Genomic DNA, 16347 nt, shown 5'->3' with positions numbered 1-16347 from the left:
GTTTTAATAAGAATTTAGAGAGTTATAGATGGAAAGACACATTACTCAGAGTGAGAAAGTTTGATCATAGAGGAGAGTAGAACAGAGAATACATTTGTAGAAAATATGTTCATATATAAGCTCCCCCCCCCCCCCCCCCCGCAAAAAAAAAAGGCCAAAATCAAATGGCATAAAACCAACAAGGCAGAGTTGCCCATAGGGTATGGAGTGTTTAAACAAGAAAAGGAAGAGGCTTATAGATGGGCTATACTAAAAAGTGAGCCCTTGGTTCAAAAAGATGTTAGGAGACTGCTCCCAACTCACTCTGGCCCCCAAGGTAAAGAAGACAGAACATCAGAAAGAATAATGGAAAATAGAGAGGAGGCCAGGAAAGTTTGATACAAATGGAAGAGTAACACATGCTTTCTTGTTTAGATTGGCGTTAGGAACAGTGGATATGAGGTGGAAGAAAGGCTGCCCTGAAGGGACACAGAACTATTATTTCAGTCTTGGCTGTGGTCAGTCCTGCTTATCTTCCACCAAATATGGACAAAGAAGCCGCCTCACAGAGCTTTTTCTTTTTAATCTCTAAGCGCTATTTATATCATCTAAACTTGGCAGACATATGGCTCTATAACCTGATGACATATGCTATTTCATGTAGTTTTAGTTTGTGAGGTAAATATGAAATCTTCATTACTCATGTTATCATTATAATTAAAAATTATTTGATTATGGTTTGCTACTATCTGATCTAGTTATTTCATAACTGCAGAAATATACTTCTAGGAAAGGGCTAACCCACATGCCTGCAAGAGCTGGTGGGTGGCAATTTCTACTGTGCTTTTCTTTCAATGGTCTGTTTCCTTATTGGCTCTCTCATAAAAGAAAGAAACATGATGTCACTCTGATCTAAAAATCTTTCATTCTCAGGAGGCAAAGTGTTGGCAGAGCCTAGAGTACAGCTTAAATCTCATGGTTCTTAGGCCTTCTTGGGTTGTTCCTTGGGATGACACTCTCAGAATAAAGCCCTGGACAAATACTTAAGACTGAATCCCACTTCCATGTGATTTTTCTCTGTAAGTCTTCTTTTTTCCTTAAGTCTCTATCAAGTTGACCTGACACACCAGCATCTGAGTTTTGCAGGCCACACAGCTTATGGTACCTACTAAAACACAAAACAAAATAAAAATCAAGTTTGTAAGGAAGAAAGCCTGGAATGTAGGAAACATGGTCTTCCTTTGCCTTCTTTATACTTTATTTAAACAAAAATATAAAAAGTGACTGTAAATTTTAGCTAGTTAATTAAGAATCAATTATATTACTCCTGCACACATTGTTTATAAATGTAAATGACAGCATGTCTCTAATATTTTGAGTACTCAGGAAAAAGTAGTCCTTGATAAAATGTAATATATGATTGCACAGATTTGATTACTATATACTTAAACTAATTAGCCATGACAACTCAAACTTAAGCAATATGCAAAAAAAAAAAAAAAGCCAAAAAAAAAAAAAAAAAAGCATGAACTGCCTAAGCTATAGAGTATTTTTAAAATTTATTTCCAATTATTCTGTGGCTATTAACATCCATGAGTTGCTTTTATTTATTTCTTTTTAATTTTTTTTTAAAATACTTGATTTTTTACAGAGAGGAAGGGAAAGGGACAGAGAGCTAGAAACATTGATGATGAGAGAAACATCGAGTAGCTGCCTCTGCATAACCCTTACTGGGGATATGCCCACAACCAATGTACATGCCCTTGACTGGAATCGAACCTGGGACCCTTCAGTCTGCAGGCTGATGCTCTATCCACTGAGCCAAACCGGTTTCGGCCATGAGTTGCTTTTAAAGTTCAAAAACACTGAACTGTCTAGAAACATTATGAATAGTAATAGTAATACCGCTAATTTTATTTTCAAATTTTGGTCAATAAAGAGGAAAATAATAGAGTTAAGTAGTCAAAAGAAGTACTAAGAAAAGTACAATCATTCATATATACAGATAATATGAACAGTATAGATTCAATCCTATTTACACATTTAAAATATAAAACACATCCTAATTTATCAAGATGCTGACCACATTTAGCACCAGGAAAGAAACTTTATGTTAGCTTTTGAACATGACTTCCTATCTTGTCATAGGAAAAAAAAACTTTCATAGAATCTATATGTAGTTATGACTATCAATTAACTAAAAATTAGTTTTTAAAAGTAACTGCTGCATATCATTAATTCACAAGCAATTAAAAAGGAAATAAACCTTAAAACCGGGACTACTTGATACTGCGCACAACTCTCCTACAATGATTTGTTTTCATCTCCTCCAATGCTTGTTCCAGTTGCTGAACCAAGTGCAACAGTGTAGCTGGATCTGTCTGCAGAACTTTGGTGTTGCGATCTCCATTCTGATTAAGGTGTAGCTTTATAGTCACCAATGGTTTTATCTGTTGCCTGAGGCTTCTGCTTGCAAGCTTAATTTTAAATGGAATAAGAGCATAATATCTATTTAATAATCAAGCTGAATACATTACATTTATAATTACTTATATCATGTACAAAAATAAAACTTCAGATAAAGCATAGACCTCAAAATAAAAAGTAAACTTTAAAACTTTTTTTGGGGAAAAAAAAAGAAATCAGAACATACATGCAATGTTACAGTGTGGGAAAATTTCTTAAACATGATATAAAAAGCACAAACCATAAAGAAAAAAGTGACAAATTTAACTATTTTAAAATTATTACATTTTCTTCTAAGGATACATAAAGATGGTGGAAAAACAAGCCACAAACAGTGTATTTTGTAACACATACAAGCAAAAAAAAAAAAATATATATTAGTATCCAGAATGTATGAATAACTGCTCTGATTTATAAGGAACAAACATAAAACCAAAAGAAGAACATACAGAAGACTGAAAATAAGCACTTAACAAAAGAATAACACAAACAGATAAACAGGAAAGTATGCTCAACTTTATTGGAATCAAGAAAATGGCCAATAAAACCATAGTGAATCATGCATGATTCACTAGCATGATTAAAAAGCTTTCCATATGGAGCGCTGCAGGTGATGGGAATGGAAACTCTCATCCACTGCAAGTGAGTAAAAAAATATAAACAAAAATTAACAGAAAATTTAGGATGGTCATTGCCTCCAGGAAGGAGATTCAAAAGTACTGGTTTTGTTCTAGTTCTTTAGCTTGGCAATTGGGTAGGTACTTGTTTTATTATTCTTCTTAAAACTGAATATCAATAATCTTTCGTTTGTATGATCTATTCCAAAGTTTAAAAAAATAAGCACTATTGTCCTGGTCAGGTGGCTTGGTAGGTTAGCACATTATCTCATACATCAAAAGGTTGTGGGTTTGATTCCTGATCAGGGCACATAACTAGGTTTTGGGGTCAATCCTGGTCAGGGTGTGTATGGGAGGAAAACCAATCGATGTTTCTCTCTTACATCAATGTTTCCCTCTTTCTCCCTTCCTCTCTCTAAAATCAATAAAAACATATCCTCAGGTGAGGATTAAAAATAAAAGTACTAGCTGAAACGGGTTTGGCTCAATGGATAGAGCGTCGGACTGTGAACTGAAAGGTCCCGGGTTCGATTCCGGTCAAGGGCATGTACCTTGGTTGTGGGCACATCCCCAGTAGGGGGTGTGCAAGAGGCAGCTGATCGATGATTCTCTCTCATCGATGTTTCTCTCTATCCCTCTCTCTTCCTCTCTTTAAAAAAAAAATCAATAAAATATATTTAAAAAAAATATAATAAAAAAATAAAAGTACTAGTGATATATTATTAAAGGATAAAAAACTACTAGAAACAATGACCAACTTGGAAATTATGGCATTTAACTCAATACCAGAATGTGTTCTCTACAGATGATTTTCCATTAAAGTAAACCGGGACCTCCTTGAATAGCTGATTCAATTGAAGTCTGGGACAGAAATTGTACAAGATGAACCTGAAACACCTTGTTACACAAGAGAGCAAGATTGTTATCTAAAACTACTGCAGTAATGTCAAAAGGACAAGAAGCCAAACTGAAGAGATTTCCAAGTGAGTGACAAATCTAAACCTAAGATTTCAGGTTAATACCACAAAAGAATATTCTTTTTTATATATATAAGCCAAATTTTTATTTTTATTATTATTTTTTTAATTTAATAAATCTTTATTGCTCAGATTGTTACAATTGTTTCTCCTTCTCCCCTCCCCCATAGCTCCCTTCCACCCAGTTCCCACTCCACCCTCTGCCCTTACCTCCCCCACTATTGTCCTCATCCATAGTTGTACGGTTTTAATCCAGTCTCTTCCTGCACCTTTCACACCACTTTCCCTCTGATAATTATCAATCCACTCCCTTTCTTTGCCCCTGATTCTATTATATTCACCAGTTTATTCTGTTCCTCAGATTTTTAATTCACTTGATTTTTTAGGTTAACTTGTTGATATATATGTATATATTTGTTGATCATAATTTTTATCTTTACTTTTTTCTTCTTCCTCTTCTTAAAAAATACCTTCCAGCATTTCATATAATACTGTTTTAGTGGTGATGAACTCCTTTAGCTTTTTCTTATCTGTGAAACTCTTTATCCAACCTTCAATTCTGAATGATAACTTTGCTGGGTAGAGTAATCTTGGTTGTATTGGGTCGGCAACTAAGTAATTACGGATTTTAAAAAGAAAATCAAAGACAATTTTTTCATGGAACTAAATAACTTTATTCTGTAATGTATTGCCCATTTTGATCAATGACCTTTTACCATCTTTCAGGCAGCATCATAATCCCACGTTCAAAAAACTTCTGGTTTTTATTAGCAAAAAACTGAATCAGGTACGATTTGACATCATCATCATTATTGAAATTTTTACCATTCAAGGAGTTTTGTAAAGATCGAAACAAAAAGTAATCAGATGGTGCAAGGTCAGGACTATATGGTGGATGTGGCAAAACATCCCAACCAAGCTCCATTAATTTTTGCCGAGTGACCAAAGATGTGTGTGGCCTTGCATTGTCATGATGGAATACAACACCTTTTCGATTTGTCAATTTGGGCCGCTTTTCTTCAACTGCATTGTTTAATTTCCTTAGTTGTTCAATGTAGACATCAGAATTGATCGTTCGGTTGGGTGGTAAGAGTTCAAAGTAGACAATTCCTTTGTAATCCCACCAAACTGATAACAAAACCTTCTTTTGATGAATATCAGCTTTTGATGTTGTTTGAGTTGGTTCACCTGGCCTGCTCCACGATCTTTTCCGCTTGATATTGTTGTAAACAACCCATTTTTCATCGCCAGTTATCAGTCGTTTTAAAAATGGATCATTTTCCTTCCTTCCCCACCGAGGGGAAGGAAGGAGGAGGGAGAACCGCGCGCACGCGCCCGGCCCGGCGGCCGTTGCCTCCTCTCCGCGAACCCCGCCGGGGCCTTCGGGCCGCGGACTGGGACAGGGAAAGCGGGGGTGGTTGGCGGCGGACGCGGCCCCTTTCCCAGGGGGATCGAGGGTCGGCTCCCTCCTCGTTAAAAATAAACAAAAAAAAAATTAAAAATAAAATAAAATAAAAAATAAAAATGGATCATTTTCATTACGTTTCCTTAGCAAATCGCAGCTGCTAATGCGTTGCGTTAACTGTGATTCTTTCAGTTCGTGAGGAACCCATGTATTGAGTTTTTGAACATAGCCAAGTTGTTTTAAGTGATTTTCAATGCATGTATGTGATACATGAAGCTTCTCTGCAATCTCACGTGTAGTACTGTGACAGTCCGAATTGATTATTGCTTTGATTAGGGCACATGTGTCAAACACAAGGCCCGCGGGCCAAATCCGTCCCGCCAGGCCTTGCAATGTGGCCCGCACCGCGCTGTCATCACTGCACTCCGCTGTGTTTCCATCACAATGACAGTTTATGACTGTTCAGTAAACCATTCAGCCCGCGATTTAGGCTGGATTTTAGATTTTGGCCCCTTCTCTGATTGAGTTCGACACCCCTAGATTAGGGCGTCATCAACTTCAACTGGACGACCAGAGCGTTTTTCATCTTTGAGTGAAAAATCACCAGAACGAAATTTGGCAAACCAATTTTGACACTGCCGTTCTTTTAAGGCTTCGTCACCATAAACAGCACATAACTTTTTATGAGCTTGCGATGTGTTTTTCCCTTTGCGGAAATAAAAAAGCAAAATATGACGAAAATGTTCCTTTTGATTTTCCATTTTTCAACGAACACCAAACGAAAACTACAAAACAGATCAAAAAACTTTTTTTTACTGATTAACAGCTGAATAGCCAACTATCAAATAACAAAATGTGTTTTACATTTGTACGTCTGCAAACCTAAAAATTCAACTGAAGCCATGTGTGAAACCCGCAATTACTTAGTTGCCTACCCAATAGTTCTTGCTGTTCATCACTTCGAATATTTCTTGCCACTCCCATCTGGCCTGCATAGTTTCTGTTGAGAAATCAGTTGATAATCTTATGGGTGCTCCCTTATAGATAACTTTTTCTCTTGCTGCTTCTAAGATTCTCTCTTTGTCTTTTGCCCTTGGCATTTTAATTATGATGTGTCTTGGTGTGGTCCTCTTTGGATTCCTTTTGTTTGGGGTTCTTTGTGCTTCCTGGACTTGCATGTCTATTTCTTTCACCAGGTGGGGGAAGTTTTCTGACATTATTTCTTCAAATAGGTTTTCAGTATCTTGCACTCTCTCTTCTTCTGGCACCCCAATAATTATGATATTGGTACACTTGAAGTTGTCCCTGAGGCTCCTTACACCATCTTCAACTTTCTGGATTCTCTTCTTGCTTCTCCAGAAGACTGTCCTTTGCCTCTTTGTATTCCAAATCTTTGACTTGATTCTTGTGTTCCTCTAGTGTCCTGTTGGGTCTCTGTATAATATTTTTTATTTCAGTCAGTGTATGTTTCATTTCTAGTTGGTCTTTTTTCATATCTTCAACGGTCTCATTAAATTTATCGGCCTTTTCTAGGAAATTCATGAAAAACCTTATAACCGTGATTTTGAACTCTATATTTAGTAGTTTGTTCTCCTCCATTTCTTTTGTTTGAAATCTGTTTCCTTGTCTTTTCATTTTTGCTGCTTCCCTGAGTTGGTAGGATGGCTTTGTGTGCTTGGTTTCCTATATTGGCCAGTGGGTCAGCCTCCCCAATTACCTGAGGTAGACACTCTTGGTGTTCCCTTTGTGGACTGCGTGTACAGCCTTGTTGTAGTTAAGTCTTGATTGTTGTTGGTATCACTGGGAGGAATTGACCTCCTGGCCAATTGGATGTGAGTATCAGCTGTATCTACGCCAGGGTACCTTTTGTATTGGAGACAGTCTTATAGGATCAGACTGCAAAATTGCAAATACCTCTGTGCTCAGCTTGGATGGGGCAGAGACTCAGGGCTGAGCTGACAGTCTTGGCTTCCCGTCAGTCCTGCCCTTGTGCACACACCTCAGATCTCTGCCTTACATGGATCCCCTGAGTTTCCCCCTGACAGTCCAGATTCCTCTTGTAAGAGCTTGGGTGCCCCAGGGGCTCGCCCGGAACTGGGTTGGGTCTCTGTATAATATTTTTAATCCCAGTGCAGTTGGACCTAGGATTCAGTGCAGTCAGGAGCTTCCAACTCCTTTTGCTATGGAGAAGCAGCAGCAACCCCCGCAGTCAGACCTCTCTGTGCACACTCACTCACATGCACACCTCTAGACCCTGCCCGCTGCCGCTCCCCGCTCCCCCAAGTCTCCCAGTCTGTGAGTCTCTGGATGCGTTTCTCTACAGTCAAGACTCCACCCGTATGAGTCTGGGTCCATGGGGTTTTGGCAGGGGTTGGGGTTCAGTGAAATCTGGTGCTTCCTTTCCCCTCTCGCCAGCCAGGCACTCGGCCGCCCTTCCTCTCTGCGTGCACGTCTCCCTACCTCAGCACTTTGCAGCTCCCGATCTGATCTGTGAGCCTCTCTACTTCTAATTATAGATTTCCCACTCAGCCAGCTTTCCTGTGGTTTTGGATGATGTCCGTTCTGTCTTTTAGTTGTTGTTTTTAGATTGTTGTGTGAGAGGGCAGCTTAGGTGCTTACCTAGGCCGCCATCTTGGTTTCTTCTTTACAACAGAATATTCTGACAAATAACTTCTTCCAATTAATTCTGGATCATTTGTACCTCAAAAAACACCCAAGAATACTGATTCAAAGCTGAAATTTAATGTCTCAAAATAATTTGGAAACAATAAATTAATTCCTTTGGTTAGACTCCACATATAAAATAGGTATTTATAAGGCAAATTATCTCTTAAAGATTATTTCTTTAGTTGAGAAGAATAAATATGATTACTGGAAATACTTATTCATTCAGCTATGCGTTATTTATATTTCTTTTTCCTCTATATCTGCACTGACAGATGGGGACCAAATGTACCTAGGTGTAATTAAGCCAGGAATTTTTTAAAAAATATATATTTTATTGATTTTTTACAGAGAGGAAGAGAGAGAGATAGAGGAAGAGAGAGAGATAGAGATCTAGAATCGTCGATGAGAGAGAAACATCGACCAGCTGCCTCTTGCACACCCCCTACTGGGGATGTGCCTGCAACCAATGTACATGCCCTTGACCAAAATCGAACGTGGGACCTTTCAGTCCGCAGACCGATACTCTATCACTGAGCCAAACCGGCTTTGGCAAGCCAGGAATCTTTTGTTGAAAAGACTTAAGGTCACTCAATCTATCCTCTCACTTTTAGATAACATGATATCTACTTTTTAAAAAATACATTTTTATTGATTTCAGAGACAAAGGGTGAGGGAGAGAGAGACAGAAACATCAATGATGAGAAAGAATCATTGATTGGCTGCCTCCTGCAAGCCCCCTATCAGGGACTGAGCCCACAAACTGGGCATGTGTCCTTGACGAGAATCAAACCTGGGACCCCAGTCCTCAGGCCGATGCTCTATCCACTGAGTCAAACTCGTTAGGGAAACAGGATATCTATATGTACTTATAAGATACCATTATCTATATAATTTTTTAAATTTTCTATTATAGATAAGGATTACATAATACTAGACAGCCGGTGCACAAAATTCATGCACAGGGGTGGAAGTTCCTCAGCCTGGCCTGCACCGTCTCCAATCTGGGACTCCTTGGGGGATGTCCAGCCACCAGTTTAGGGTTTGAGTCTAAACCAGCAGTTGGAACTGCTAGCTCCTAATTGTTCCCTGCCAGCCTTATTGATGTCTAACTGCTCCCTTGGTGGCTCAATCACCCCCAAATGCTCTCCCCTGCCAGCCCGATTGCCCCTAATGGCTCTCCCCTGCTGGCCTGATTGTTCCCAACTGCCGTCCCCTACTGGCCCGATGGATCCAAATTGCCCTCGCCTGCTGGCCTGATGGCCCCAAACTGCCTTCCACTGCCAGCCTGATGACCCTCAACTGCCCTCCACTGCTGGCCTGATGGTCAACTACCATCCCCTGCAGACTTGATGGCTCCCACTGCCTTCCCCAGCCGGCTCGATGGATCCCAATTGCCCTCCCCTGCTGGCCCAATGGATCCCAATTGCCCTCCTCTGCTGGCCTGAGGACCCTTAATTGCCCTCTACTGCCAAACCGATGACCAACTGCCCTCCCCTGCAGACCCAGTTGCCCCCAACTTTCCTCCCCTGCAAGCCCAGTTGCCCCAACTGCCCTCCTCTGCCAGCCTTTTTGCCCCCAACTGTCCTCCCCTGCAGGCATGATCACCCCCAACTGCCCTCCCCTGCAGGCCTGATCATCCCCAACTGCTCTCCCCTGCTGGTCACCTTGTGCCGGCCATCTTGTGACGACATTGCATAAGGGCATGATGCCACCTGTTTTATTATATAGGATATCTAACAAAACCTAGTAAGATAAAATTACACCCAATTCTTTCTCAGAAAGAAACTAAATGACACTCAGTAGTACTACCACAGGATAAAGAACAGTATCTATCCAACAAAATTCTTGATATAAACTTATTTTTAATGGGGATGAAATTCTGCCTTCTCCCTGTAAAAATAACAACAGCAACTTTAAAAATATATTTTATTGATTTTGTACAGAGAGGAAGGGAGAGAGATAGAGAGTTAGAAACATCGATGAGAGAGAGTCATCGATCAGCTGCTTCTTGCACACCCCCTACTGGGGATATGCCCGCAACCAAGGTACATGCCCTTGACCGGAATCGAACCCGGGACCCTTCAGTCCCCAAGCCGACGCTCTATCCATTGAGCCAAACCGGTCTCGGCACAACAGCAACTTTAAATACTTTAGTGCTAAGGTAGCATCCTCCTCCACCAATGCCAGATGCATCCAATTTACTGATGGTATTAATAAAGGTATTATGTTTGTAATTTATGAAGCATAGGAAGTGTGGGTTTTTTTTTTAATTCAACTGATTAATTTATTTCCCATAAGCAACTGCACAATAATTAGGTGGTTCACTACCAATCTCTATAAGACAAATCAGTTACTCAAAAATGAAAGGTTCTGTATTGTTATTAGTTCCCTAGCCTTTTCGCTAGTTTTCATTGTTAAGTCTTCCTCCCATAACAAAAAAATCCACTCCAGTTAAAATCCCTTGTAATAATATCAACCAATGCGTACACAGAATCAATTAGTTCTCTGAGTAGCTTTTTTAGCACTTAAATACATTTTACCCACAGAATTAATTAGTTCTCTGAGTAGTTTTTTTTAGCACTTAAATTCATTTCACAATGAGGCAATATTCATTCAGTACCCCCTTAACTTTAAATTGTATTAATTCGTACAGTAACCCAGCTATTCAAACTAATTTTAGTGGATAAGTGAGCTCTCTTGAGTTTAATTTTAGAAAATTCAATTGCTTGTTCTTCTAATTTCTAAAATGTTTTTATAATGAAAAACAAAATCAATAAAGCAAAAAAAAAAAAATTCTAAGGGCTACTGGATCCCAAGATTCAGAAGATATTCCCACATAAGAGAGGTAAAAATGTATAAGACAAATTACCGGTGAACCTCATGACCTCCCCTACTTCTCCTCCACCTGGTTATTATGAAAGGACCTAAACTTAAAAGCTTCACCAATGATCTCCTCCACAAGAGCTCTGCAGGACTTGCTGCTTAACCTGTACCTTGTCCTTTGCTGTATCCACAGCCCATGATAGGTATATAAGAAATATTTGATAAATCATTTCTTTAAGGTGGTGCTTACCACCACTAGCCACCCTCCCAACTGTTTTTATTTTTAGCAGGGAATTCCTGTTATGTGCCAGGCACTGTGCTGGGGACACAGTTGTTAACAAGACACAGTACCTGCCCTCATGGACTTTATAATCTGGTTTATGCCATATCCTGTGTTAATATCTATTCAAGTGTTCATCAAACTAAATTATAATTGCTAAACTCCTCTAGCAGAATTTCTATAATCTATTTGAACCACCTATTCAAGTCATATGAATCCACTATAACAGTGGTTTACAAACTTTTTTGCATATTAGAATTACCTGCCTAAATGGAGAGCTTTTTAAAAAAATCCTAAACCCTGGCCATTATGGTTCAGTTGGTTATGCATCATCCCATGTACTGAAAGGTCACCAGTTTGATTCTGATTCCCCATTAGGGCACATGCCCAGGTTTCAGGTTATGTCCTTAGTCAGAGTGTGTGCAGGAGCAACCAATTGACATTTCTCTCTCATGTTGATGTTTCTTTCTCTTTCTTTCCCTTTCCCTTCATCTCTCTCTAAAGTCAATAAAGACATTAAAAAAAAGATAAAAAATACGATGCCCTGGCCAAATCCCTTAACAATAAGACAGAATCTTTAGGGGAGTGGAGTGTGGAATGGAGCACAGTATTTTTTTAAAGCTCCCAGGTCATTCCAATATGCAGTTCAGTTTGGCGAGGCTAGTGTGCTAAAAACCACATATTCCAGCAGTCACCAACAGGTGGTCCACGGAGGTCTGAAAGGTTGGTGACCGGTGACATATTCAACATGCTCATTCCCATATGCATGTGGGCCTTTACAGCTTACACTGTTTTCTCTGTCATGAATATTTATCCTGTTTTTTTTCTATTCATTTATCCTTCTGAGATTTCACCCTTTCACCCCCTTTTGTTGAAACTTTTCTGGATCATTCCTGTATACCTTAAGAACTACCTGAACTATAGCTTTTTTAGAAATACTCAAGTGTATCTTGATTTACACAATTCTATTCTTTTCCCTCCTCCAAAACCACCTATCTATATATATGAAACCCTAATATGCAAATAGACCGAATGGCGGACAACTGAATACCGGTTGCTATAACGTGCGCAGACCACCAGGGGATGCATGCAGATGAATGCGGGTGTTGGCAGCAGGAGGCAGAGCATGGAACATGGCGGGCATCGGCTGTGGTGGGATGGTGGAGCAGGTGAGTGGGGGCATCAGACCAAGGTGGGGCGCTGGTCACTGTCATTGGGGCAAGCCTCTGGTGGTTACTGAAAATTCTTTGCTCCCACATGCTGAGGTCTGCCGGGTACTTGCACCTGCTACCAGTGCCTGCTGCTGGCCCTGATCACCCCTGAGGGCTTCTCCACCTCCCCCTGCTCCTGAGGGGCGATCGGAGCAGCCACCGCCACTCACACCCACTGCTGGTGCTGGCTCCAATCATCCCGTGCTATTAGCAGGTATGAGTGGTGGTGGTGAGAATGGGGCTGCCATCAGACAGGGGACTGGGGGCTATGATGGGAGGGGCCAGGCTGGGGTGTGGAGGATGGGCCAAGACCCGCTCCTAAGCCCACCACGGCCTTGTGGCCCATAGTTCCTTTCAAGTTGTACAAATTCATGCACTGAGCCCATAGTACTATATAATAAAAGCCTAATATGAGCCCCTCCTGTTTGACCAGTCACTATGATGCGCGCTGACCACCAGAGGTTTGTCAGCTTGCTGCTGGGATCTGGCCAATCGGGACTGGGAGAGACAAGTCGGACATGCCCTGGAGCCCTCCCCTGGTCCCTCCCTGGCTGGCCTGCCCCAATAGGGACTGGGCAAGACTGGCTGGACACACCCTGGAGCACTCTTACAGCCCCTCTCCAGTCCCAATTGTGCACCGGTGAGGTCCCTAGCAATTTAGGACCCCTTGGGTGATGTTGGAGAGCTAGTTTTGGCCCAATCCTCGCAGGCCAGGCTGAGGGACCCCAATGGTGTATGAATCTGAGCACCAGGCCTCTAATATTTCAATAACTATCTTTAATTATTAGTTTTTTGAAGAACATCTAATATTCCTAAATGACAATATCTTTTCCAGCTGAGAAAGCATCTTACACTTTTGTTTACCAAAGCATTTAGCAAAGCAAATGGATGACAATCAACAAACATTGTCTTAATCTGTCACTGCTTAAGGGTTACGAGCAATAGTCTGAAAACTCCCTTTTGGTTATCTTTATGGCTTTAAAAACAACTGAATCTCACAAATATAATATGTACAAAAGCCAGAGCCAGACACAAAAGAACACTGCTGAGTCATTCCATATATAAAAAGTTAAAGAGCAGCAAAAGTAATCTATATATATATATACTAGAAATCAGGAAAAAAGAAAAGGGGAAGCAGTTAGCAGGAGGTGGGGAAGGCACTTCTGGGATGCTGGTTATGGGTAAGTGTTGGTTTCATGGATGTTTTCACCATAAGATAACTCACTGAACTGTACATTCACTGACCTGTGCACTTTTCTATATGTGTATTTATTTAAACAAAAAAGTTTTAAAAAATCTAAGCATCACTAAAGAAAATATGCATAATCATCTCATTTTCCAAAATAACCCATTTCTTACAAACTTTGCAATTAAACTGATTTGACACATTAAAAATATAAGAAAATGAACTATTTGTGAAATGGCCTGAAAAATGAACATTAAAAAACTAAAGTTTCAGGCCTTCACCAAACAATTGTCTGTGTCCATGGGTTATGCATACGTATATGCATATAAAGCCTGGGGAGGGGGTTGGGACTGGGGGAGAGGGTTAAAGGGGGATGGGAAGGAAAAAGAGTACACCTGTAATATTTTCAATAATAAAGATATATTTTAGAAAATGTTACCTAAAAGACAAACAAATAAAACCTCTCAAGTTTCAAACCAGAGTTTGGTTAAGGTGGTAAAGAAAAGGCCTAAAGACATAAACCTAAAATTAATCTTGTATCTAATTCAGATTAATAATAATAAGCCATACCTGTACATCTAGTCGCCATTCAAGGCTGTGGTAACTGGGGAGGTCTGGTGCCAGTTCACTCAGAATAGTTCTGATCTCCTTTCTGTTATCCAGATAAAGCTGAAGCAACAATTTGTTCAATTCTTCCGAGAATCCCAAAACAAAAACAGAGTCTTGGAAATCCAGTTCAGAAATCTAAAGTGATTGAATTTAATAGAACATCAAAATTGATCTTTGTCTAGAAAATGCTAAAACAGTTGATATAAACAAAAGAATATGAAATCCCCAAATTCTTTTAGCAAATTCCCAAATTCTGTCTGGAAAAGAAACAACACTCCTTAGTTAAAGGCAACCTTTGTCACTATTTTAAAATCTGAGTTTCGGAGACATAAAAGTACTTTATGAAAGTATATAGAATTATTAAAATGCCCCGTTTTCTCTCCTGTTCTTCATCATGCCAGATGCTGCTAATATGCAAAAAAGTAAATCATATTCTCCCTTCTCTTCAGTAACATGCAGAATTAATGGCAATTCTAATTTATACTAACACTAGAGGCCCAATGCACGAAATTCATGCAAGAGTAGGTCTTCCTTTCCCCGGTTGCCAGCTTCCCTCTGGCAGCAGGCAAGCACCTGGGACCCGGACTTCTCTTTCAGCCCTGGCTTCGCCTGGAAGGTCCAGTTTAATTAGCATATTATACTTTTATTATTATAGGTGGAGGTATTCATGACAGCAGACTGTTAGTCACATTGTTTAGGCCTGGCTTCATCGAATAAAAAATAAGCCATGAATAACATTACTGAAATAAGCAGGTATAATACTTGCCAGCACTATGATGTAGAATATGCATGACCTTAAAGTTTGGGAAATGCAAGACAGTCCATAGAAGCCCTTACCATGAGCTTTGAGCTTTCAGTGAGCAGGTATATTAATCCTTCCACACCATGCTGGACAGTGTCACTACTCACATTGAGTTTTCCTGAGAAAAACGGAAAAATGAGCAAATAAATTATTGTGTGATTTTTATCCTTTTATTCAAATGAACAAATTGTTGCTTCAGCTTTATCTGGATAACAGAAAGGAGATCAGAACTATTCTGAGTGAACTAAATATTGCCCATTATTCCTTTTTTTTTTCTTTCAAATACTGCAATTAAAAATAATGAGTTGGATTGAACATAAACTGTGCACCTATGAATGAGGACAATGGGGAATGGGAAAAGGGCAGAGGGTGGGGTGGGAACCTGGTGGAGGAGAGCAATGGGGGGGGGGAGGAACATTTGTAATAATATGAACAATAAAGATTTATTTAAAAAAATAAAAATAAATAAATAAAATAAAAACAATGAGTTGGTAATAGCCTGCACACCACCTCCACTCCCAGCCCAATGCCTTCAGTAGTGCGAGCTGTAACCTTCCCCACCAATGCAGACCCCGGCTCAGGCCTGCGGAAGGGGAACGGGGAACGCAACGGGGACCGACTTAATCTGAGAACCCGCCCCTCGTGTAGCGGGAAAAAACAATGCTTCACTAAAAGATGTGTGAACAAGTAATAACAACAAAACATTTGCGATACGGCTCATCGGGCTAGTCCACACACTTCGGAGAGCGTAAGCCTTATAGTGTTTCTCGCAGTCGGTAGTATGTCTATTGTACACTCGAGGAAGCCGACTAATAGAAGCTCTAAAAACCTCACAGCTTCTTAGGAAGCCGGCAGGACCTGCGCTCGGACTGAAAGGCCCTCTCGGTTTCACTCTACCACAAGGGCCCTAGACCCTCGGAGTCGCAATGACCCCTTTCTCAGGGCTACAGACAATGGCTAGCACAGCATGCAGGGCCGCGCCCCTTTCCTCTTACTGGCGGCGCCCTCGTAGATCTTGGGGTTCGCGCCTCGCCTCAGGAACTCCACCGCAATCCGCCCAAACTCGGCGACCACTGCAACGAAAGCCAGGAGGCCGTGAGCAGCGGGCGCTCCCGCGGCTTCCCTCCCGGACCACCCAGCGCCACCCCCCGCTGCCGCGCCCGGACCCGAGCTGTTCACTCGCGGCAGAAAAGCCAGGTGCTCCTTGTGCTCCTCGGACAGATCCAGCAGCATCTTTGCTGGGCCGCCACCTTCCCCTCAGCACAGACCCCGCCTTCGCCACTTCCGGTCCGCGTCCTACAGCGAAGGAGGTCCGACGCCTCAGC

At 40.8% G+C, this 16347-nt stretch overlaps 1 protein-coding gene, 1 long non-coding RNA gene and 1 pseudogene across 2 annotated transcripts; 1 reads left to right on the top strand and 2 right to left on the bottom strand.

Moving 5' to 3' along the window:
* The window catches only part of LOC118722819, a 26916-nt pseudogene extending 12631 nt beyond the window's left edge, over nt 1-14285 (bottom strand).
* LOC118722821 lies at nt 1510-2141 on the top strand. Its single transcript, XR_004989137.2, has 2 exons — nt 1510-1575; nt 1823-2141. It is a non-coding gene; the product is annotated as an uncharacterized LOC118722821 (long non-coding RNA).
* On the bottom strand, nt 1873-16347 carry COMMD2 (COMM domain containing 2). The gene is made up of 5 exons (XM_036444820.2): nt 16189-16347; nt 16018-16095; nt 15058-15140; nt 14182-14355; nt 1873-2456 (listed from the first exon to the last, which is right to left on the bottom strand). The coding sequence occupies exons 1-5, from the start codon at nt 16253-16255 to the stop codon at nt 2259-2261; spliced, it is 600 nt and encodes a 199-aa protein (XP_036300713.1). The 5' UTR covers nt 16256-16347; the 3' UTR covers nt 1873-2258.

This window comes from Pipistrellus kuhlii, unplaced genomic scaffold (assembly GCF_014108245.1).
Source record: "Pipistrellus kuhlii isolate mPipKuh1 unplaced genomic scaffold, mPipKuh1.p scaffold_m20_p_2, whole genome shotgun sequence".
Taxonomy (NCBI): domain Eukaryota; kingdom Metazoa; phylum Chordata; class Mammalia; order Chiroptera; family Vespertilionidae; genus Pipistrellus; species Pipistrellus kuhlii.
This window is presented reverse-complemented; position numbering and strand designations above follow the sequence as displayed.